The sequence below is a fragment of the Corticium candelabrum genome, chromosome 1 (assembly GCF_963422355.1).
Source record: "Corticium candelabrum chromosome 1, ooCorCand1.1, whole genome shotgun sequence".
In the NCBI taxonomy this organism is placed as follows: domain Eukaryota; kingdom Metazoa; phylum Porifera; class Homoscleromorpha; order Homosclerophorida; family Plakinidae; genus Corticium; species Corticium candelabrum.
In genome coordinates, this window is record NC_085085.1 from 11,269,485 (window position 1) to 11,291,863 (window position 22,379).

General features: G+C 42.5%; 6 protein-coding genes across 8 annotated transcripts in view; 4 read left to right on the forward strand and 2 right to left on the reverse strand.

Annotated features, from left to right (window-relative positions):
- The window catches only part of LOC134181735 (X-box-binding protein 1-like), a 1,130-nt gene extending 548 nt beyond the window's left edge, over positions 1–582 (forward strand). Inside the window, exon 3 of the mRNA XM_062649005.1 lies at positions 1–582. This exon is cut by the window's left edge and continues 95 nt beyond it. Within this exon, the coding sequence (XP_062504989.1) occupies positions 1–355 (355 nt within the window). The 3' untranslated portion in view covers positions 356–582.
- A 177-nt stretch (positions 583–759) lies between these two features.
- Positions 760–3,269, forward strand: LOC134181708 (GDP-D-glucose phosphorylase 1-like). 2 transcript variants are annotated; one of them, XM_062648978.1, is made up of 9 exons: positions 760–902; positions 970–1,086; positions 1,669–1,776; positions 1,831–2,027; positions 2,094–2,196; positions 2,575–2,678; positions 2,738–2,886; positions 2,948–3,013; positions 3,085–3,269. In XM_062648978.1, exons 1-9 carry the CDS (start codon positions 807–809, stop codon positions 3,207–3,209), a joined length of 1,065 nt encoding a protein of 354 aa, XP_062504962.1. In that variant the 5' UTR covers positions 760–806; the 3' UTR covers positions 3,210–3,269. The 2 variants fall into 2 exon arrangements, with proteins under 2 accessions (XP_062504962.1, XP_062504968.1); XM_062648984.1 differs by having other exon boundaries at positions 793–902; positions 970–1,015.
- Positions 2,677–7,371, reverse strand: LOC134181723 (general transcription factor IIH subunit 3-like). 2 transcript variants are annotated; one of them, XM_062648998.1, is made up of 13 exons: positions 7,291–7,371; positions 7,163–7,233; positions 6,509–6,618; positions 5,778–5,938; positions 5,673–5,720; positions 5,555–5,581; positions 4,945–4,970; positions 4,810–4,884; positions 4,686–4,739; positions 3,672–3,740; positions 3,446–3,618; positions 3,309–3,376; positions 2,677–2,817 (listed from the first exon to the last, which is right to left on the reverse strand). In XM_062648998.1, the coding sequence occupies exons 1-12, from the start codon at positions 7,301–7,303 to the stop codon at positions 3,313–3,315; spliced, it is 891 nt and encodes a 296-aa protein (XP_062504982.1). In that variant the 5' UTR covers positions 7,304–7,371; the 3' UTR covers positions 2,677–2,817; positions 3,309–3,312. The 2 variants fall into 2 exon arrangements, with proteins under 2 accessions (XP_062504982.1, XP_062504976.1); XM_062648992.1 differs by lacking the exon at positions 2,677–2,817 and having other exon boundaries at positions 3,230–3,376.
- A 90-nt stretch (positions 7,372–7,461) lies between these two features.
- Positions 7,462–11,725, forward strand: LOC134177425 (major vault protein-like). The gene is made up of 8 exons (XM_062644206.1): positions 7,462–7,519; positions 8,503–9,222; positions 9,280–9,648; positions 9,726–9,869; positions 9,938–10,070; positions 10,133–10,907; positions 10,971–11,097; positions 11,238–11,725. Exons 2-8 carry the CDS (start codon positions 8,509–8,511, stop codon positions 11,550–11,552), a joined length of 2,577 nt encoding a protein of 858 aa, XP_062500190.1. The 5' UTR covers positions 7,462–7,519; positions 8,503–8,508; the 3' UTR covers positions 11,553–11,725.
- On the reverse strand, positions 11,568–13,153 carry LOC134177436 (neuferricin-like). The gene is made up of 2 exons (XM_062644218.1): positions 12,361–13,153; positions 11,568–11,857 (listed from the first exon to the last, which is right to left on the reverse strand). Exons 1-2 carry the CDS (start codon positions 13,143–13,145, stop codon positions 11,653–11,655), a joined length of 990 nt encoding a protein of 329 aa, XP_062500202.1. The 5' UTR covers positions 13,146–13,153; the 3' UTR covers positions 11,568–11,652.
- A 105-nt stretch (positions 13,154–13,258) lies between these two features.
- Positions 13,259–22,359, forward strand: LOC134198201 (protein moonraker-like). The gene is made up of 14 exons (XM_062667550.1): positions 13,259–14,522; positions 14,588–14,646; positions 15,312–15,389; positions 15,459–15,638; positions 16,540–16,619; positions 16,684–16,717; positions 18,262–18,317; positions 18,374–18,452; positions 18,672–18,746; positions 18,824–18,900; positions 19,866–19,959; positions 20,023–20,104; positions 20,487–20,751; positions 21,967–22,359. Exons 1-14 carry the CDS (start codon positions 13,259–13,261, stop codon positions 22,082–22,084), a joined length of 2,541 nt encoding a protein of 846 aa, XP_062523534.1. The 3' UTR covers positions 22,085–22,359.
- The last annotated feature ends 20 nt before the right edge of the window (positions 22,360–22,379 follow it).

Consider the following 22,379-nt stretch of genomic DNA (forward strand, 5'->3'; position numbering starts at 1 on the left):
GACTCCGCCCAGCAGTCCGGTAGATCGGAAGGACGTTATTCTGAGTCAGGAATTAGCCGACCCCATGACCGAGTCAACAGAGTCCGCAGCACTCAGCCTTTCTCTGCAGCAGAAAGCGTTGGCTCAGTCCGTGGACGGCAACCTCTTGAACAGATTTGTCTCCACGCTGGTGACGGTCACGCTGATATACTCAGCCTCTTTGATCAACTGTCAGACATCGATGCCGGTGTTGATGTTGCCCTCCTGCATCTTCCAGAAAACTCCAGAACAGTTGGAGCAGACAGAGGAGCAGAAACGGGATCGGACAACGAAGACAGTGAATCCCCTGAGAGTGGTGTGGATTCCGAATGGTTGACAGAAACATCGTTTCTGGATTTGTCTACATTTGATGATCAGGTTGATGACTTTTCTGTCGAAGATCTGTTTCCAGATCTTTCGGGTTTATAGAGTATCCGTATCTGTGAGGAGCTAGAAAACATTGTAAATTTTGGTAGTGTGACTGACTTTCCTTTAGTGTTCATGGAAAACGATTAGAGCTGGGGTATCATCTACTTTATAGATATCAATGACTCATCTACTTTATGTATCTGTATCATGATCAAGTATTAGCTACTAAGTCTCAAATGCCTGGCCTTACTCAGACACAGCCATTCCACTGAATCTGTACCTACCGTAGTGTATACACTTCTTGGGCATGCGTGCTATTGCACTTGCATTTTTATAGTACAAAGTGTGATGCTACTTACATAATAAATTTTGCATACTGTAACGGTGGCACAACGACGGGCTGGTGACCGAGGCTGCCGATGGCACGTGCAGAAACTTGCGTAGCGACAGAGTACGTTGTTTCTGCTGAAAGACTGTATCCTCGAGTCAGCGACTCTCACGAGTCTCTAGGCGCGGTAAGAAAAGTTTGTCTGTTGTATTTCTAGCGGTAAAGAGCTAAATGTTTTCAACGTTTGTGTGTAGCTCGATCGACTTCTCAGGTCTAAATGGGAGAATGCAGCCGCTCAAGGTATCTTACGCTTTAAACTCCCAGATTTGAAAACTAAACTCATCCCAGGACCGACCGGATTTATCGCGCAGGTGGGCGGGGTGACCGTCAGTCACACACGTGTAGTGGTTTCTCGTGTAGACGCTGTGCCCAAATTATTATTAATTTATAGGGTGTAACTGTGTGTACCTGAGCAAGATTGCAAGTAAACTCTCGCCTACAATAGGCGCTGCACTACTGGTAGACTAGTACGTGAGTCTGATCATGACATGCACTCAAAGTTGGTGCATCTCAGTGCAGACATCGAATGAGTTAGCATCAGCGACAGTTAACGAGTTATCTGGACTAACCAGAGAATGAGAGCTGATGTATGTATGTAAGTAGAATTTAATTACGATGAGCTGGAAAATTAAATTAAAACGATGAAGTCAGAGGTAGCTATCTACAGTGACTTGTACTGTGTGTCGGGATGAATAGAATGCAAAGGATGATTGGCAGACTTTCATCATGAGTTAAGCATTTGTTTTCAAATAATAACATAAAAATCTGGTAATAAACAGTTGGGTCGTGTTACATGCTGAAAGCAATAACAAAGCGATGAACACGGCGTCTAAGCGAGGAACTCAATAAATAAAAAATTAATTAATCGGGTTTTCTCCCAATTTTTGCTGCAGCTAAACACGCAAAGAGCACTACAGAGGAGACCCCCTCAACACATGGCACACCTTGATCAACCCTTTGATCCCAAACGATTCAATTTCACGGCTATTGACTCATCAGAGGTTTAGTGAGTCGATGGCAGACTACGAGCAGCTAAACGCTAAAGAGTTGTTTAGGTATTGTTTAACATTGTAAACAAATTGGATGGAAGTTCGGTAAGCAACGACAAACAGCATGTTGTCGTAGTCAACGTTAGTCCACTGGAATACTGCAACGTGCTTCTCATACCAAGACTTGAAGCATGCTTACCTCAAGTACTGACCGTCAAGTCACTAGAACTAGCGATACTGTTTGCTCTCTCAAGTAGCAGTCGGTGAGCAGTGATTTGTATTGCTGTTTGACATTGTTCGTAACAGCTGTGCTGGGATTGGGTATTCAGGAGTTTACGAGTTGCTTTCAATAGTCTGTGCGCTTTTGCATCTGTGAATCATCTTCACTACCATGGATATTATCTGGATCGTCAATTGCCTTGTGAACAATGGGTAATGGTGTAATTGTGGTAATGCATACTGCAAATTGCAATACTGGATGTACAGAACAGTACACCCCATCGTTTTTGTCCCATCTGGACGATGTGCCTATGGGCAACACATGCACACATACACACAACACATACACACACATGTATGCACGCATGCACACACACACACACACACACACACACACACACACACACACACACACACACACACACCACAAACAAGTATACACACGTATGCATGCACACACACTCACACACTCACGCATACTCATGCCCTCACACACACTCATGCACACACACATACACACACATCACACCACACCACATGCATGTACACGCACATCAGGCATTTGACATTGTTATCTATTACATTCACTAGGCAACGTCGCATGTGGCTGGACCATGTCACGAACTAGTTAACTATCCTGCCAAAGGTTTTGTATTCTATTATGAAGACGAAGGCGGTGCACTACACATGGGGAGGTAAATAGCGACAAATTATGACTAACACAGTGGCTTACGATATCCACACTGTTGTATAGATCTATTCACAAAGTGTCACATTACCTCCATTCACATAACATTGCACATAACTTGATGATCACTAGAGGCCACATTCCCACTAAAGGTAAAAGCGATGACAAATCATTAGGATTACGAGCAGTTCTGTGGCCGAGAAAGTCATCGATAGGTAACAATACAAACAACTCATGCAGCAACATGCACCATCTCAAACATTTCCAACATTATAGGTGTAAAGAGTTCGTCTGCTTTCAACACTGCAGTCTGTGAACTCGCTGGCCATCTACCAATCTATAGTATTGATTGGCCGTCTTTCAATGTCTCTGTGATTTGTTATACAATCACTTTGTTATAATATTAATTGCAGATGAAGACGACTACTACACAATGACGGATGAACGGGCGTGTAGGATACTAGGAGAAACGAGTGTCTCCGAAAATCATTTCCAGATAATAAGAAGAGACGTGAAAGATATGTTTAACAACTTCTAGATATATGCATATCTGTCTGTCAACTGTCTGTCCAATTTTTACACTCACTCAAAATTGAGTCGAGCACAAAATTTGTGGATCATGTTTTGTGATACTCACAATGCTACTGTGTGGTCTTCTTCCTCTTTGCTTTACTCCCTGCCAGACCGGGCACCGGAAACCTCGTACTATAGATAATTTCAATACCCAACAATGAGCAACACACGGTCACACGCACACACATTGAGCCGACTGACTTGCATGTGGAGCAGATCGGATTGAATTGGCAGAAAATCGAGAGACAAACGGAACAAACATATCCTATCTCGACCAGCTTTCGGTGACAAAAGCAAGCAGCTCTATAGTCGACATGACCCAGTGGAGGTAATGTAAGCATTTGTCTCGAGGAGTGATCAGGAAGAAACACCCACTGAAAAATCATGAATAGTTGACAGACGATATTGGACGGAGCTTCAAACTTACCAGGAGATATTGAAGCAGTGCTTTGGTCTCAGGCAATCTGATGTATGTGCCACCCGTAAGGTCACATGCCTAAACCATAAACTAGATTTGAGAACATAGCATTCAATAGAATGGAAAAATGACAGCAACAATAATATCATGTAGGTGTTCTAATGTTTGTGTAGGTTCAAGGGCGTAGGCAGGATTTTCTATTGGGGTTTCCAGTTAATATCAATAACAAAACAAGTTGCTCTGTCAGCTCGAAATGATTATGAAGTTTTGTGAATGTCAGTACACTATAATATCTCTCGATCATTTAAACTGATTTCTTGCCGGTTACCATTCCGAGCCATTTCAATTGTACGACAAACTCTGACTTAATTTATTTCAATTTTACAACAAAGTTTGATTTTTTATTAATGCTTCAGTTGACAAACAAAATGATTAGCCTCGTCCCCAGACTCTCTCGGGCTAGTCTTGTCCGGTGCCCGTATGGCAATTCCTGGTGCGATAATTACCATACGGGCACCGGACAAGACTAGCACGAGAAAGTCTGAGGACGAGGCTACAAAATGATCATTTATAGCTATAACATGTGTAGATTACATGTTATTGCTTGGGATCCTTTCTCTAGGTTATCTTTGGATTAAGTGAGTAGATCAAACTAAAATCGTTAAAGTTGTGACATTTGCTCACTGAATGGATTGGTGGTGTCTTGACTTTATTTTTGTAAACTACTGGTAATTGGATACCACTGACTGATACTGATGGATTTGAGAAACAAATTGGTCTCATAGAATTTCTGACAATTATGTAGTACACAGAGAAATTTTGGCTATGATGGCAAAAAACTGACTTCTTGTATCAAGACACATACAATACTAAAAGTGTGTAGCAATGTGTTGTACTGGTTGGTACTCACTTATTTGAATTCAGTAGAAGACAGGAAGCAAGCATGACACGCATGCAAGTGCACACACACATGCACACAACACACACACACACACACACAAATCACAAAACAAAACATATGACCTGCTGTAGAAAACCCGAGTCACTGTCGATAAGGCAAGCATCAATTGGTATACTCTATCAAATACACGATCACAATGAAATGATTCCATATCGCTAATATCATAAATGCACTGTGTACACATACATTTTTCTGTGCAGCAAATATACAGTTCATAGTCGGCATATATTGTGATGGCGAATCAGGGGACGACTTCATAACCTGTACTAGTGATAGCATACTAGAACAGACATCACACAACGATGCGGCACGATGTCATACCAATATCCGTGGCAGCAATCGATTATCTGAAAAAAATGGTTGAGTCTTACATAGTGTAGTGCAGAGTGGAATATAATGGTCGGTTATCGGCCATTGACCGACCAACTAGTGTTCATGACCAACCATAACTTTTTTTGATTGAACATTTAACGTTTAACAGTCATCTCTAACTCAGGTCATCATGATCAATAACAATGCCACAAAACAACAGCATTCTTATGTTTATAGTTTGATAGCAAATAACTACAGTAGTGAATATGATGCAGCAAATAGAGAAATCAAACTACTTGTTAATACTTACAAGAAATTTTGTGAAATCAAATGAGAATGGATGCCCAATATTTAGAATGTCAGGTCACCTTCTTTTTGCTAGAGCACGATGTCCCACCAGAATATTGCCTTATATTCCACTCTGTAGTGTATGACTACAGTCAGACCTGAGTTATCTGGCCACACCTCTTTCAATAATAATATTTATATTCTATGGGATGAGCACACCTCTGTCCCAACAATCGTGTGCAGATGGGTTTTTGTCTAATTTTAATGGGTACAAGTACTCTAGAGTTCTGAGCAAGACATCCCAGGTCTGACTGTATTATCAAACGTGTACCTTTATCCGTCGTGTGCTTGTGAATATCTTTCAATGAGTTAAACCATTAACATCAACCTCAGACTGAGACACAATTCATAAGTGTTCGACCTACACACTACATACTACCAGTGGATACAGCATAGCGACTTCGCTAAGGCACCAGCCAACAATGGCCTCGTCGTCACTAAAACAAAACATACCAACACCACAACAAACCTGTAATTGCCTAGTAGATATCTACCTCCAGAATTCATTCTTCTTGCAACAGCTTTTAGTCCTCTTGTGATCGTACTGTTGATATCTTCAAACAGTTCATACTGTCCACATTTTCCAGGCATCAAGTCGTCCTCGGTGGAGCCCGAACTGTCAGGTTTGTTGACATTGAGAGGATACAGAAATGAGCTGCACGAAACAATCAACACAAATTAGTACCCTCAATCCCTACCCTAAATATTCATTTACATATTTTCTGTCGATCTAATTAACCGGATCTAATTGACCTAATTTTGGCAGCTGCTGTGATGTAACCAAGTACTGTGTGTGTCCCCGTGTGTGTGTGTGTGTGTTTGTGTGTGTGTGTGTGTGTGTGTGTGTGTGTGTGTGTGTGTGTGTGTGTGTGTGTGTGTGTGTGTGTGTTTGTGTGTGTGTGTGTGTATGTGTGTGTGTGTGTGTGTGTGTGTGTGTGTGTTTGTTTGTTTGTGTGTGTGTGTGTGTTTGTTTGTGTGTGTGTGTGTGTGTGTGTGTGTGTGTGTGTGTGTGTGTGTGTTTGTGTGTGTGTGTGTGTGTGTGTGTGTGTGTGTGTGTGTGTGTGTGTGTGTGTGTGTGTGTGTGTGTGTGTGTGTGTGTGTGTGTGTGTGTGTGTGTGTGTGTGTGTGTTAATTGACTCAAGACATTGAAATTGCCGATTTCCATAGTCAGTGATTTGTTTAATTTACAGATCTAAAGTATCGTCAATGATTGATAGTAACTCGCCATTCAGAAGGTGTTGTGGCAATGAATGCAAGTCTGTTTTCATGATTGAACATCAGGTAGGTGTTGATAAACACGAGTAGATTGCTCAAACATAATGAAAGCACAGGACCCTACAAAAATGACATTAATTAATGACAAATAAACATCATAGTCAATACTAAAATAATAACTAATATAATTTTCATCAATACTATATTACTAAGTGAGGTGAAACATACCATTAATTTTTAAATAAATTTGTTAGATTTTATATAAAATTATTATTATTATATAAAATTTGGTTTAAAATATTTCATTTAATAAAACATAAAATTATTATTATATAAAATTTGGTTTAAAATATTGCATTTAATAAAATATATAAAATTATTATTATATAACATAAAATTTGGTTTAAAATATTTCATTTAATAAAATATATAAAATTATTATATAAAATTCGGTTTAAATGTTGTATTTTAATAAGATAAAATCTATAAAAATTTGGCTTAAACATACTGCATTTAATAATATATCTAAAGTCTATAAAAACTCACATTTTATATAAATTATAGAAACATACGAAAACAAACTTTATATTTCATCTTATTAATATCTACCCGAAATTATGTAGCAAATTAGTTAATTAGATAATCTGCTATCAATACGCCTTACTTCTTTGTCTGTTTCACTAGCGTGCAACGGATCTAACTCTGAAACCACCACCAAGAGAGACGGGCAGTCGCCTGGAAGGCAAAAGTTGTAATCACGTGACCCAGCTACCTCGACAACACGTTATGTACCCTGAGTCGTCATCGATGATACAGGCTTCGACAGCAAGATTGCACACTTCCGCGCAATAAAAGACGCTCGTTAGAATAAAGGGGCTGGGTCGAAAGAGGCGTAACCGATCGGCAGCCAATCAGAGAGTGGTGACCTATGACTGTCCAATAAGAAGCGAGTGCGCAGTCAGCGAGCGTCTTTGCTGCTAAAGTTGCACGCTTGCAGTGCGGTGTCGACATTTCCGTGCAGGTGAGTGTCGTCGCACGACGTCCGTCCGTCTAGGTGCATGCGATCGTGCGCGAAACCGACGCCGCCGAGGACACCGAGTAGCGAGACGAGGCGAGACGAGATGATGGGATGAGATGAGATGAGATGATGGGATGAGATGAGATGAGATGCATGTGACGCAAGCGGAGAGTGTCGCCGTTTTAATCCGCGCGGTCGATGTTGCACGATTGTATTTATCGGAATGACATTTTGTATGCGGCCAGCTCGTTGACGCTCGAGTGTATCGCATTGTACGTTTGCTGACATCCCACGTGTCATCCGATTTGATGTTCACGTGACTAGGTTTTTTTTTTGTATCCACGTGACTAGACCGTCCATTCACGCAGTAGGTGGACTCAGGAATTTGGCGCATAGCTCGCGAGTGGTAGGGGTCTGCAAGGCCTAATGGGTATCATTTGACAGCTGTTGAATAGGTAAATTCAATTATGATAACGTTGATTTCCTTGATTCTAAAACAGGGCCAGTATAGGCAATTTCCGGAGTTTTAATGAGTTTGAGGGCCAATAAAGGCTAAATCCAATTTGCTTGAATTACCACAGCGTGAGGTCATTTCCTTATCAAATTAAGGTAATGTAACAACATATGATTCCTTCTACTGCAGAGCTATGTTTCGGTAGAATTCACACTACTGTTTCAGACCATTGCTTTGCTTTTGGGCTATTAGGGTTCGCATTTTCTGTGACTACGCAGGCTAGGAAAGCAATGGGTAAAGTGAAAATAGTAAACATAACATCCGGCCTCTTTGCTAATCTGTTCTTCGTAAGTCCCACCCCTCACTTCAGAGTCCACCTAATTCGTGAACGGATTTTAGGTTTTGATATCCACGTGACTAGACCGGCTTTCGCTAGATTTGATTTCCACTAAGGTTGCATACAGACAATTTAGTTTATTTATTTGTGATATATTGGTGTCTTTTTGTGTGTTGATTTGCTGTCTGTTGACAGGCTACAATGGATCGTAGAAGCAAACCTGCGGCGTCTAGTGGTGCCGGCGATGAGACGCAGAGCATCTATCGAATTCCACCATATTTCTATCTGCACGTTCTTGATCAGAACACCAACATGACCCGTGTCGAATTGGGGCCAAAGACCTTCATTCGTCAAGACAACGAGAAGGTCATTGTCGGACCGGAGAAGATGATCACCGTGCCACCGCGTCACTACTGCATCGTCGAGAACCCGGTCGTTCGTGACGACGACGTTCGGCCTGTGTTTGATGAACTGGGTCAGGTCAAGCTCCGACATGCTGACCAGGAGATTCGACTGGCTCAGGATCCCTTTCCTCTTTACCCGGGGGAAGTATTGAAGCAGACCGTCACTCCACTGAAAGTTGTCACAGCCAACACCGCTCTACGTCTCAGAGCTATCCTTGATTTCGATGATGAAGAAGCCGATGAGAAGCACGTGGCCGGAGACGAGTGGCTGTTTGAAGGCCCCGGTACCTACATTCCTCGCAAGGAGGTCGTGGTTGAAGAAACGATCCGTGCAACAGTGATAAAGGCGAATCAGGCGATCAAACTGAGAGCCAGAAAGGAAACGAAGGACAGACAAGGACACGATCGTGTGACCGGCGAAGAGTGGCTCGTAAAGCAAATAGGTGCCTACCTGCCAGGAGCCTACGAGGAAGTCGTCGACATTGTGGATGCGTATGTGCTCACCGAGAAAGTGCGTTGAGTGTTGTTTTCTTTCTGTAGTTTTACAATGAGTTTCATCGATTTTCAGGTTGCTCTTCACATGCGTGCCTTGAAGACCTTCAGGGACATCAAAGATGAAACTCGCAAGACTGGTGAAGAGTGGCTGATCTCGTTTGAGGATACGGATGCTCACATTCCTGATGTCTACGAAGAGGTGGTCGGCGTCGTGAATATAACAACACTGACCAATCGTCAGTACTGTGTCATTCTGGACCCGGTGGGTTCTGATGGAAAGCCACAGCTCGGTCAGAAGAAATTGGTGAAGGGTGAGAAGTCGTTCTTCCTGCAGCCGGGAGAGAGACTGGAGTGTGGCACTCAGAATGTGTACGTGTTGGGCGAGGATGAAGGAATTATTCTTAGGGCCACCGAGGCCTTTGAAGATGCCGAAAGCATGAAGGTCGGGTTTACTCGATTCGTTATTATTCGACACAGCGACTGTAATTAACGTTGCTGTGCGTATGTCCTTGTGTGCAGGAGCGTCTTCCCGGCGATCGATGGATGATCAGAGGCCCATCAGAATACATTCCTTCGGTCGAAGTCGAGGTAGTCACCAAACGCAAGGCAATTCCATTGGATGAGAACGAAGGCGTGTATGTCAGAGACACCAAAACGGGAAAAGTATGCTAACATGTGCCGCAGCATCTTAATTTCATTGATATTAATGATGTCAATGATGTACTACGTAGGTTCGTGCTGTTGTCGGTGCAACATACATGCTCACACAAGACGAAGAACTGTGGGCTAAGGAGTTGCCTCCTCCGGTCGAGAAACTTCTTCAGGAAGCACGGGACCCGCTGGCAGATCGAAGTGATCGTAGTGGTATGCGTACGTGTTGTTACAGTCTAGTATCACAACGTGATCTTGCCTGCTCTTTAATCCAGCTCCAAGTCACGCTCCTAGGCTGAGGGAAAAGACCAAGGTCGTTACGTTCCGAGTGCCTCACAATGCTGCCGTGCAGATCTACGATTACAAGGAAAAGAAGGCACGCGTCGTGTTTGGTCCCGATCTGGTCATGCTCGGACCAGACGAGCAGTTCACACAGCTCAGTCTGTCAGGCGGCAAACCGAAGAAACCGAACGTGATCAAGGCTCTCTGCTTGTTGCTCGGCCCCGACTTCTTCACCGACATCATCACCATCGAAACGGCCGATCACGCTCGATTGCAGCTCCAGTTGTCATACAATTGGCACTTCGATGTCCAAGGTATGACCGTAGACGAGTCATTCAAGCTTTTCTCGGTACCCGATTTTACTGGTGATGCCTGCAAGGCGATTGCGTCTCGTGTTCGTGGGGCCGTCGCTCAAGTTCAGTTCGATGATTTTCATAAGAATTCTGCTCGAATCATTCGCACCTCTGTCTTCGGACTCGACGATAACAACAAAGTCCGAGGCAGCTTCAAGTTTCCGGCAAACAGCTTGGTCATCACCAGCATTGATATCCAGTCGGTGGAGCCGGTTGATCAGCGCACTCGCGATGCATTGCAAAAGTCTGTCCAGTTGGCGATCGAAATCACAACCAACTCGCAGGAGGCGACGGCTAAGCATGAAGCCGAGCGTGTGGAGCAAGAGGCGAGAGGTAGACTTGAAAGGCAGAAGATTCAGGACGAGGCCGAAGCCGAGAAATCGAGAAAAAACCTTTTGGAGCTACAAGCAAACAGGTCGATCAATGTGTCGTCTCGTTTGTGTGTTGGTTGGATGTTGTATGCTCTGTTTGTATGTAGTGCTGCTGTTGAGTCGACTGGTCAAGCAAAAGCTGAGGCTCAGTCTCGTGCAGAAGCAGCCAAAATAGAAGGCGAAGCGGCCGTGCAGCAAGCCAGGTTGAAAGCCGAAGCTTCTAAAATCGAGGCGGTTAGTGGACCACATGTCTACTCTCGCATAGCCAGACCCTCTCCGCGTACATACACTGGAAGTATGATGGCGGAGAGAGTCTGGGTACGCGAGGCCTATGCGTCAGTTTGTACACATGGCAACGAGGTTTTTTGGCATAGGAATCTGAGCTTGAACGTTTGACGAGGGCGCGGGAGGCCGAAATGAAGTATGTTCGCGAGCAGAACGAAATGGAAATCTCGAAATCTCGCGATATTGCGGGCATCGAGACGGAAAAGTTCAAGTTGATGGTTGATGCTATCGGTGCGGACACCATCCGGGCCATCGCCGTCTCCGGCCCCGAGACGCAAGTGAAAATGCTGCAAGCTCTAGGATTGAAATCAACGCTGATCACAGACGGCAGTTCGCCTATCAATCTGTTCAACACAGCTCACGGGCTGCTCGGCTCGGCTATCAAGGCACCCGGCGACGAATAGATTGCTCGACTGATTGTTTACCATTTACAATTTTTCAATGAACTTGAAACTGCTAGCTGCTACATTTCTAGGCTACACAATACCTAACTAGCGACGGGTATCAGTCATCGACAGCACAAGTTGCTGATTTCGAGCTGCAATTCTGATATTCGTTGAGTTGTGGATTATCCAGATCTCCTCGTCCGCCCGTGTCACTGCCGTCGCTAGCGGCACCGCTGTCCTTCACGCATGCGCATCGATAGGCCGAGCCACCCGGCACGAACATCTTCCGCGGTACTCCGACCCAGTCACGATGTATTCCACCACTAAACACAATCTGTTGATACAATCCAGTGTACAAACTAAAAAATCATATTAAATTTAAATTATTTTAGTTACAGTCTGCCTAGGAGTGCCTCCAACATCCTCTAGAAGTAAGCGCTGTAAACTGTTACGTGCATGCGCAATTGGGATTTTGTGCAATTGTTTGGTTTAAATGCAGCGCTGGATCCAGAAATTTTTGGAAGAGGGGTTTCACTGTTAGCAGTTATTTATCCCGGTAGCATTACTAATTTTCTCTTTTCTAATGAAATTATATGAAATTATTGAACCACGCCTATTGGAAAGAGGGGGTTAAACCCCCTGAATCCCCCTCTGAATCTGGCCCTGAAACGAGTGTGCATGGGCAGCTTAGAAAGAGTAGGAACAGCTGCTTGCGTGCCAGGAGAGTTAGATTAACGTCAGTTATCCGAAACATTCAGAGTTATGAACAGGGTCGGGTCCCAAAGTGTTCGGATAACTGACATCTGACTGACGCTGAGATGGATACCTCTTATTGCTGCACCAGACCTCTCCCTTGCCTGCCGCCCATCTAGAATTACACGGTGGGAATAACTTTTTCATGTCATCCTCTTTGGATTTCATCTCCCCGGCGAGTCGTATCTTATTCTCGGCATCGAGGAGTGAATCGGTGGGTCGTCCATCGCCATCATAGAACCTCCCGATCAGACGACCGACGTACTTGTATTCTTTCTCGTACGTTCCCACCCAGTCTGCAATCCCGAGATACTCTCGTATAGACAGTCCCTCTAGGTCGTCGGTCAAGCCAGCGTCGGAGAAGTCACCAGACACGAAGCTTCGAGTCGCATCTCGACCAGCAAAGAAGGCATAGCCGCCCTTCGGTCCATAATACTTTCGACCCTTAGTCACATCGTACACTCGTCCAAGTATTGCAAGGTGTATTCTTTTCGAACTGGATCCGTGACTGCTCAGTTCGTCTCGAGTGAACAGTTGATCAGTGGCATACACTGGAAATAGTGGCTTGGCGTGTCCGTCAGCACCGACAGAGTCATCGACATCTGTTGCTTTTTCCTCCGATCTACTGTAGCCTAACTCTTGCTGTCTGTATAGAGCGAATGTCACCAGAAGCGTGAGAGTTCCCACAGCGATCACCCCCAGTAACATACATCCGGGACCCCACGGCTCGGTTTCTGCCACACTCGCTGCAGCAGAGTGCGACGCCTGTCGGTCTGTCGGCTTTCCCGCGTCCGGCGACTCTGTTCTCGATCCATCCGCGTCCACTCTCCTTCGTTTCACGTCGTGCGCTTTAGACATTCGCCACGCCTATTACAGTTAATTTATATCAATGACTAAGTTAATATTTACTAACAGCGGCCATTTTAAATACTTTAAATCATAGCTTGCAGACGTTTTTCAATCGGGACGATATGGCCGTCTCTAATGCACGTGCTCTAAGTCAAAATCAGCTACAGTTTAGTCTCTCGTCGCGTCCCCGTCGTGATGTTGACAGACTGGCGTTCACGTTCAGAAAACCGGCGCCGGTTGTTATCGAGAGACTCTCCGCTCGTCAGACGGAGACTCGGAAACGCGACGTCGTCGTCAGCGACGACTTCACTGCGATATCACGAGGTCGTCTGGAAGAGGCACTCTTTCTAGCGAGACGAGACTTACAAAGTGGTCGGAATCGGAATGGAATGAGGGAATGTCACGATTATCAAATGGCTGACAGAGAGACAGAGCGTGCAAAACAGCGTAGAGAGAAGTCACGAGGGACAGCGAGTGTTGGAGCATGCGACAGTGCAGAGAGCGTCACTCGAGCTGTGAGGAGAGAGCACACGCGCAAGGAAGCTGTAGGGCACACAGCAGAGAAGACAAGGGGAAGGACAATGACTGATGTCACCGCCTGGGAAAACGCAACGTTAACCGCTGGTAGTCGGGCCAGAGGCAGTAGGAGAACGACCGGCTCTACAGGCCAGGCACTGAGTGAAGATGAAAAACAAGCTGTTGAAATATTTAGACTGAGGAAGCAACTACAGGAAGAGTTGATCAAGTTGAAGACTGTGGGAGCTGCTAAGCTTTCCAAACAGTCAGGACGACGACACGCGTCGGCTTCCAAGTCGAGGCGAATGATTTTCGACGAGGAAACAGATGCGGTTGACTTGCGAGCGGCCGTGAAGGCCGAGGAGCAAGCAGCACGTTCGGCCAGAATGTTGTACGTGTTGCAGCGGCAAGTACACGAGATGCAGGATGAACTCGAGCGACGTTCGTCTCAACCGTGGAAAGTGTCGCACACTAAGAAGAGCAGGTCGTTGTTTCAACTGGCCGCCGCTCACCGGGCAGCTGTTCGAGCCATTCAAACGTTTGTTCAGGCTGGAGAGAAACACAGTTATACGTCATTGACCGGAATGCATCAAGAGCTCGCTTTCCTGATTCGTCAGTTATCACAGTGTTGCAGTCAGATGAACGTCGGTGGTTCAGATGTCGTGAACGAAATGGAAGATATGCTGAGACATATCAGTACTGGTGAGTGTCAAAAGAGAGACAAAGACTCGGATAAGAGAATAGATAGTCTGAGAATATCTGAGAGCAGACGTGACGATTGGAATAGCGGAGGTTATAGCGACCGTAGCACTCAGCAATCAACTGCTAATGAATCAAAACGTCAGCCGGCTGCTGGACAATGTTTACAGGGTGAAGATGATAACATATTTTTGTATTGTATTGTCACTTGTATTATCGCATTATGTGCACTGCAGCTGTGGAGAGGAATGGAGGTGTGAAGGCAGGAATGGATATCACAAGAAGGACGAAGCGGGTAAGCTATTTTATTGTAATTTTCTGTTGTTCTGATAATGACTTACATGTATGTGTTGGAGAGTACTTGTCTTTGCAATGACTGATTTGTGTGTGCATGTGTGTGTGTGTGTGTGTGTGTGTGTGTGTGTGTGTGTGTGTGTGTGTGTGTGTGTGTGTGTGTGTGTATGTGTGTGTGTGTGTGTGTGTGTGTGTGTGTGTGTGTGTGTGTATGTGTGTGTGTGTGTGTGTGTGTGTGTGTGTGTCACAGTGTGTGTGTGTGCGTGCGTGCATACATGCAACATAACGTATCCTTTGATGCTATTGTTCATTATCATCTGGGATGTTATGAATTTTTATTGTCATATTATGGTGACAAGATAGCTACAGTTGCTTGCACAATGCATTGTGACTACTATCTACATCTTTTCTCTTGTTTTGTAAATCTATTCAATACTTATACGTCACAATGTGTATGAGACAGTATGTTTGATTGATCGATTTGGTTGCTTGTGAGTTTGTCACGTTTTCCCTTTCACGACACTCATTGACATGGCTCGCCATATTTTCGAAATGCTAATAAACCATTTTGCTGTCTGTCCTTTGCTGCTGCTGTATTATTGTATGAAGTCTGACTTTTTGCTTTCTGAATTGTTGAAGTCCTTAACTTGCATTTGTTGTGTATAGCACCGACGTCATTTCCATCTGCACCCTAAACACACCAGATCAGAGGATAGAAGAGTCATGTTGCCATTGCAGCCAAAGGTCGCTGACAAACTTACCACTTTATGTTTGTTGTTGTTTACTTATCAAAATTTTGTATTCAAATTGTAGCAAGTGTTGGTCTCACACCCCTGGGTTGTGTCCGGTCAGTTTGCCGATCACACTGTAGCGTCTAGAATGAAGAGGAAAGTACAGGGAACGGGTAAAGAGATTCGACAAACGAAGGCACAAAAGAAGAAGGGAAAGAGGGTGAGAAGAGGTCTGGACCCGGTGGAGATTGATGAAAATAAGGTAAGCTGATACGATTTGAATTACTGTGTAAGACATTGTGTTTCAGTTTTGGGTTTGTATGATGCCAAATGTTCGTCTTTGAGTTCTTGGTCTTTCCAATAGAGAGAATTTCTACTTATAGTTGAATCACAACGTGCAACTGCTTTGCACTTTAAGAAATATACTAACACTTGTCTGTTTATCTGTCGGTTGTTTGTCGTTTTTGGTTTTTGAGGTTGTCCGTCTATCTGCCTTTAGTCGGGAATAGCACATTTTGTGATGAGAGATTAACTCAACACGTACCAGTTGATCGACGTTTTACAAGATATGATACTTGATATGACGTTTAGACACTTTAGGGTACCACCATTTCACCTGCAAGGTGGGGGAAGCCCTGGTTGGCAACATGATACCAGTGTTACTCGTTTGAGCTATTGCATTACAAATCATCAGCACACCACAAATGGCAAATGGATAAGTAGCTGCCGTTAGATGGTTACGCCCCCAGCCAGATGGCTGGGTTCCTGTGCACTATGCAGGAGCTATGGGCCGTGCTAAGCAATCTCCTGGAGCCTGGCCAGGTACTCGCAGGAGCCCTGACAGTGACACCAACTGTGGTATGGGCACACGAAGTCCGATCTGTACCCCAGGCTGATAGACTTTGTCGCAGTCAAGGGCCTTTTGCCACCCCAGTCAAAGACCAGGTACTCATTTATACTTCTGAGTCGAGAGAGGCAATTGTGTGCGAGTTTCTTGTCCAAGGAAATTATGCCATAGCTTGCCATCACTGTGAGTTGAACTCAGGATGTACTCACTCCATAAGATGACTCTCTAACCAACTGAGCTATAGCACATCACAAACGAACCGCGACACCCTTATAATGGCAATGCAGACACTCAGCAGAGTTGTGTTGTGTTACAGGAAGATCAAAGTGAGTCCAGAGATGAAACGAGGGCGTTGAAAGAGAAGCTTCAGGAGATGATGGAGAGAGAGGCGGCAAGGTCAGCGTATGGATACTACGTGTTTCTGTTTACTGCATTACATTGTTTCTTATCTTATGATTAGACAAAGCTGGCTGGACGGAGAGACTTTGAAACAGGCAAGCCAATTTGTATAGTTGTTTTATGGCCATTGAAGTGTTGAATTTTATTGAGTTGTTATTCTAAATTAATTAATTTTAAATTAAATCAATTAATGAAGTCATTTTTAATTAATTGATTATTTAATTATTTTTAAATGTTTAATGAGTGGTGATCGAAATATCATGAAAGAAGTCAAGGTATCATATCCAAACTTTGAATGTTACTCGTACAATGAGATTTGTGTGAGGCAAGAGATCAAAGCAACAGACAAATTCAACGCTTTTTGAGGTTGCTCTTTAGCAAAGCGTCAAAGTATTAGCTGAAACACCTTGTAGATAACGTCATTGCACGAATTGAAATTTGTGCAATAGACGTGCGCATGCGCTTATCTTTCATCTTGCCTGCCAGCTTCATCTTTGTTCGTGTACACTATGAGTATACGTGAGTACCACATTTAATGAATTGGGTGCTGCGTTTTATGCGCAATGAGTCAGTCTGTTGGATGATGCATGTTGCATCGGATCAGTAGAGGTGTAACTACGAGGACGTGGTTGTTTCTAGAATTGCATTTGTACCATCTGTTGCTACACCGTGCGCTTTTCATGGTCTAGCTGGACCATCGAGGTCTTAGAAACATGTAAGTTTTATGTCTGAAACAAGGAAACGACGGCCAAATTTATTGGCATACTGGAAACCAGAGAGGTGCGACATTCAGTGTTAACAAAAACTAAATCTTGTTAATATAAAAAAATCTGCACGTATCTAGACAAGCCTGTGACGGGCTCTGTATTGCAGGCTATTTGATAGTGATTGGTTAGCTGTGTAGCTATACAGTATATCTACTATAGACATGGTTAAGCAGATCCACTCGAGTTGCAGCATTGAACTCCGTTTACTGTTTAGGTATACGTGTATGTAGTAGGAGTACTGTAGCACTGTAGCTCTATCTGAGGTTCTCTGTTTAGTTGCAGTATTGCATACTATTACTTACATCAGATTATATACAGACGTCACTCTTTGCTTTACTTTTAGTTTATACTTTAGCTCTTAGTACACTACATCTCGCTCTTTGAAAAAGAAACATTAATATTAATTTAAATATTATTTAATTGAATTAGACGTTACCTTAAATTAATATTAAAAATATTATTAATATCAACTTGAACCCTCCAAATTTAGGCTTGGTATGCCGTTGGGATTGGCCAAGTTATTGAAGAGAGGGGAAAAGTTGATTCAAGTGTGTGTGGTTAGTTGCCTTACCAGTATACTTGAAATATCCGAGTTGTCTTGAAATTGCACAAATTAAAACCGCATGGCACCTCTGAAGCACTGACTTTGGGCAAATTCACACAAAATTCTGTTCGCTTGAATTTCTGGTTTCACGGTAGTAGGTTGAGAGACATATTGTGCGTTTGTATTACGATTCATTGTGTTTCACTGACATTACTTGTTAGTTGGTGTCAGGTGGTGTACTGGGACGAGAGTTGACTGCATGTGTGTTATATGTCATACGATGTGTAATATGCCTTGTGGTAGTTGTGATGTGAATTTGATTGAGCAGGTGGCGGAGATAAATGAGTTGAGAAGAGACGAGCGAAGGAGACTGGATGAGCTTAGGTTAGTTGTGTCGTATCTGATGTGAAGAGTGTGTTGTATGTTTCTTTGTGCATTAGAAATGAGATGGAACGTAAACGGACTGTTGAACTGGTAGTGGATCATGCAGATAGACTTCCGAGTGCTCAGCGGACAATGGTATGGCTTTGGTTTTGTATGTTGGCTTGTGTGTGTGTGTGCGTGCGTGTGTGTGTGTGTGTGTGTGTGTGTGTGTGTGTGTGTGTGTGTGTGTGTGTGTGTGTGTGTGTGTGTGTGCGTGCACGTGTGTGTGTGTGTGTGTGTGTGTGTGTGTGTGTGTGTGTGTCAGGTGTTCTTGCCTGCAAACATACCTATATTGCAAGATTTGTGGCATTGAAGGTGACTGTTGGTCATGCGACGAAAGGCAGGGAAGAGACCCTCTTGTCGAAGTTGTCTACAAAAGCAGTAGAAACAGTCAGTAACCATGAACGCCACAGCCATTTATGATCGTAGTTGCAATGACGTCCACTCGGTCTAAATCATTTATACAGGCACTGAGCAATGCTGATATTCTCACAGAGACAATTCTTGATGACCTGCTGTTGGAAACGGCACACGAGTTGAGCAGGTGTGATTTATTTTTAATTAATTAATTTTAATTGATTACTTAGTTTAGTTTTTAAATTAATTTTTATAATTTTTTTGAGTGTGTTCAAAATTTTACGGCAAATGTAGTCGTCATCTTGGCAATCTCACAGAATTTGTCAGTCGTCAAGGAGTTTAGGACTTTTGCATATATTTTATTGATATCAAATAATGATGCTGATTGTTCTGGCAAGTAAACGAAATCCCAGTACTCCAGAGGTTTCACTACGTAATTTCACTATTCTACTCTACAGCATAAAAACAAAGATTAATTGGACATCACGTGAACTCAGTTAGTCGTCAAATGACAACTTGACAACCACTTTTTCAAGCACTGAATAAAATATGTATCAAGGTTTACTAGATTTTTAAAACTTTTTCTCTGAAAAAAGAAATAGATGTAGGGATTGTATAAAAAGTAACAGAAACAAGATCTATAGATAATATGAACCAAAGCCAGACATCATTAGTGAATCCTTCCAAACCACTAAATGCAAAATGTAGAGAATGTGTATCCTAAGTGCATGAATATGGATCCTAATTTTGTAGTGCGTATGCAGTTGAATATGCATTGGCAGTTGGAATAGAACTTGGTTGTAGTAGTCAAAGCCAAAGATTATCTATCACATACAGGATATGCGTGCAAATGTTGGTTTTCCATATAAATTGTTATGTCTAAGGTTGTTAGATGATTAGTGACCAAAACAAAAGTAGGATATAGTACACAATGTGCAAACATTTTATTTTGTTGATTTTGAGAAATTTTAGTCTTCATTTACTATGTTTTCTAAGCATGAAAAAAGATGACCACGCCCCACAACTCTCCATAACCGGGGCAATCCTACATACAGGGTACTACCGTACTCTGTGATAATTGGAGATAATAATAATTTAGTAAGAGAGTTGTGCACTTATGTGTATCAATGTTAGTATGTTGAATGTTTTCAGAATCGATAGTTTGGCAGAATTGGACGTCGCAGCAGAGAATCTTACTGCTCTACCCACCGTGGAAGGACTGAAACAGAGAATAGATGCATTTGAGGTAACTAACCGTTGCGTACATCTTCAGCAGCGGAATGTTGTTTAGATGACTTGCTACATATAGCTAACAGAGAGAGACATCAGGAGGCGTTGGTTGAATGTTAAATTTGAGGACGAACATCACCACCCACACAGACCCAACTCTGGTCAGAATTAACTGCATTTATCGTATTTCTAATTTATTTATATTAACTACATTTAATGTATATTTTAATTTTTATATTTTATGTTAATATAAATAATTTATATTTAATAATTATATTTTAATTCCTATATTTATATTAATAATTATATTTTAATTTCTATATTTATATTAATAATTATATTTTAATTTCTATATTTTATATTAATATAAAAATTTATATTTAATAATTATATTTTAATTTTTATATTTATATTAATGATTATATTTTAATTTCTATATATTATATTAATATAAAAATTTATATTTAATATATATTTTAATTCTATATTCTATATTAATCTAAATAATATTTATTTTCTAATTGATTGTACTACTAACTACAGAGTCAAGAGTTTTAGCAGACAGCACGATTGCTGCTGCAGAACGCGTTTCTGATGGCTTGCCTCAACAAGAAGTCCGGTTGACTGCCTTCCATTCAAATCGGCAACTTCCGCGTCTTCAGAACGAAACCTCACATCTTTACGACATAAACATCGATGATGCAGTATTGGAGAGCATCGGTTTACAACAACAAGATTACAGCAGACATCTCAGACAAACAGCCACTTATCCAAGTGGAAATTTCAACCCCTGGGAGCTTGCGGAGAGGTAACATTTATAAGTGTGGTACCATTATATTATGACATGCAAATATTGAATGAATGTTGGCGTTTGAGTCGGTTGTTACTACTTTTATTTGTCATGCCCAATGTTTTCTTTCACGTTGATAACAAACAGTGGCATTGGTGGGTCTCTAAGAAAATTGAGGGAGGGAAAGCCGTTGGGGTTATGGGACTGTACAGGAGGTTACACCGACTCAAATTGAGTGGAGTCACTGGACTGTGCTCCCCTTCTTCCCGTATTGAGGAAATGCCTTTGCAATGAGACTGACAAGTTGCCGCACCAATGTGGAAAGTTTGATTATGCTTGTCATATGTTTTTTATAAGTCGTTGTGGCTTGCTGTTTTTTGTTGTTTGCTATGCTTCCGTGCTTTGACACAATAGAAGTGATTGCCTGGTTACTATGACACTTTACTCTATGTTTGCAATAAAACCCTAGACAATGGATTTGTGTTAGGCAACATGGAAAGACAGATAGATAAGTAAATTGCTTTCACGAGTTTCTTGGGCAGTTTAACTGTAAACTAACACACGTGCTTTATTGTTTATCTATTTGACGAGGGATGTAGACTGATGGCTCGGTACATTAGGATTTCTTATGTGCTGTATGCACTTGATGGAAAACTTTGAGTCTATTGTGTCAGTAAGTTACTAACATTACAGTAACTTATTGAAACCTGAAATGTTATGTGGTAGTAAGGACAGACACAAATTAAGTCACAAACACAGACACAGACACAGACAGACACACACACACACACACACACACACACACACACGCACACACACACACACACACAGACACACACACACACAGACACACACAGACACACAGAAACACACAGACACACACACACACACACAGACACACACAGACACCCACCCACCCACCCACCCACACACACACACACACACACACACACACACACACACACACACACACACACGCCTATATGTGTATGGTTGGTATTTGGTATCATGACATCATGTAGAACTCTAGAACGCTTAGATACTATTTATTTCCCTCTATGCTTATTGTAGCAACATTGTACTTGACTGTGTGAGTGGCATTTAGTAACAAACAGTACAGAGAAGCTTTATAGGCATTGCCTGAAACGTTTATCATAATAAGTGTGATAGAAGACCAACAGTCCGTCAGGCTGTCTAGAGTGAAGACATGATCTTGTGTGTTTGCTTTTTTAGAATTAGCGAAGAGCTTCTTGATAAGTGCTTGTCGGATATTGCGACAGAAGTTGGTAGTGTCTGTGACAATTGTGTCGAAGAACAAATTTACTCGAGAGAGTTTATGCAAGCACAATGATATGAAGGCCACCTCCACATGTTTAGTATGGATGTAGAGATGTATAGCGTGTATTTATTGTTAATGGTATCTTTTCTTATGGAAGTTGTTGTTTGCAGTGTACTGCTGTGATTCTCGAGGAGAATTTTGTCCTGAAATCACAATTTTGTGTCTCACTGAACAAGCATGTTTTCTCAATTAGAAATGAACTGAAGGCAATGGGTTGACTGTTCTGGTTTTGTTCGTGTAAACAGGATGACAGGATGACCAGGAAATGGTAGTTCTACATACTCAGTAGCAATCAAGCAACAGATTG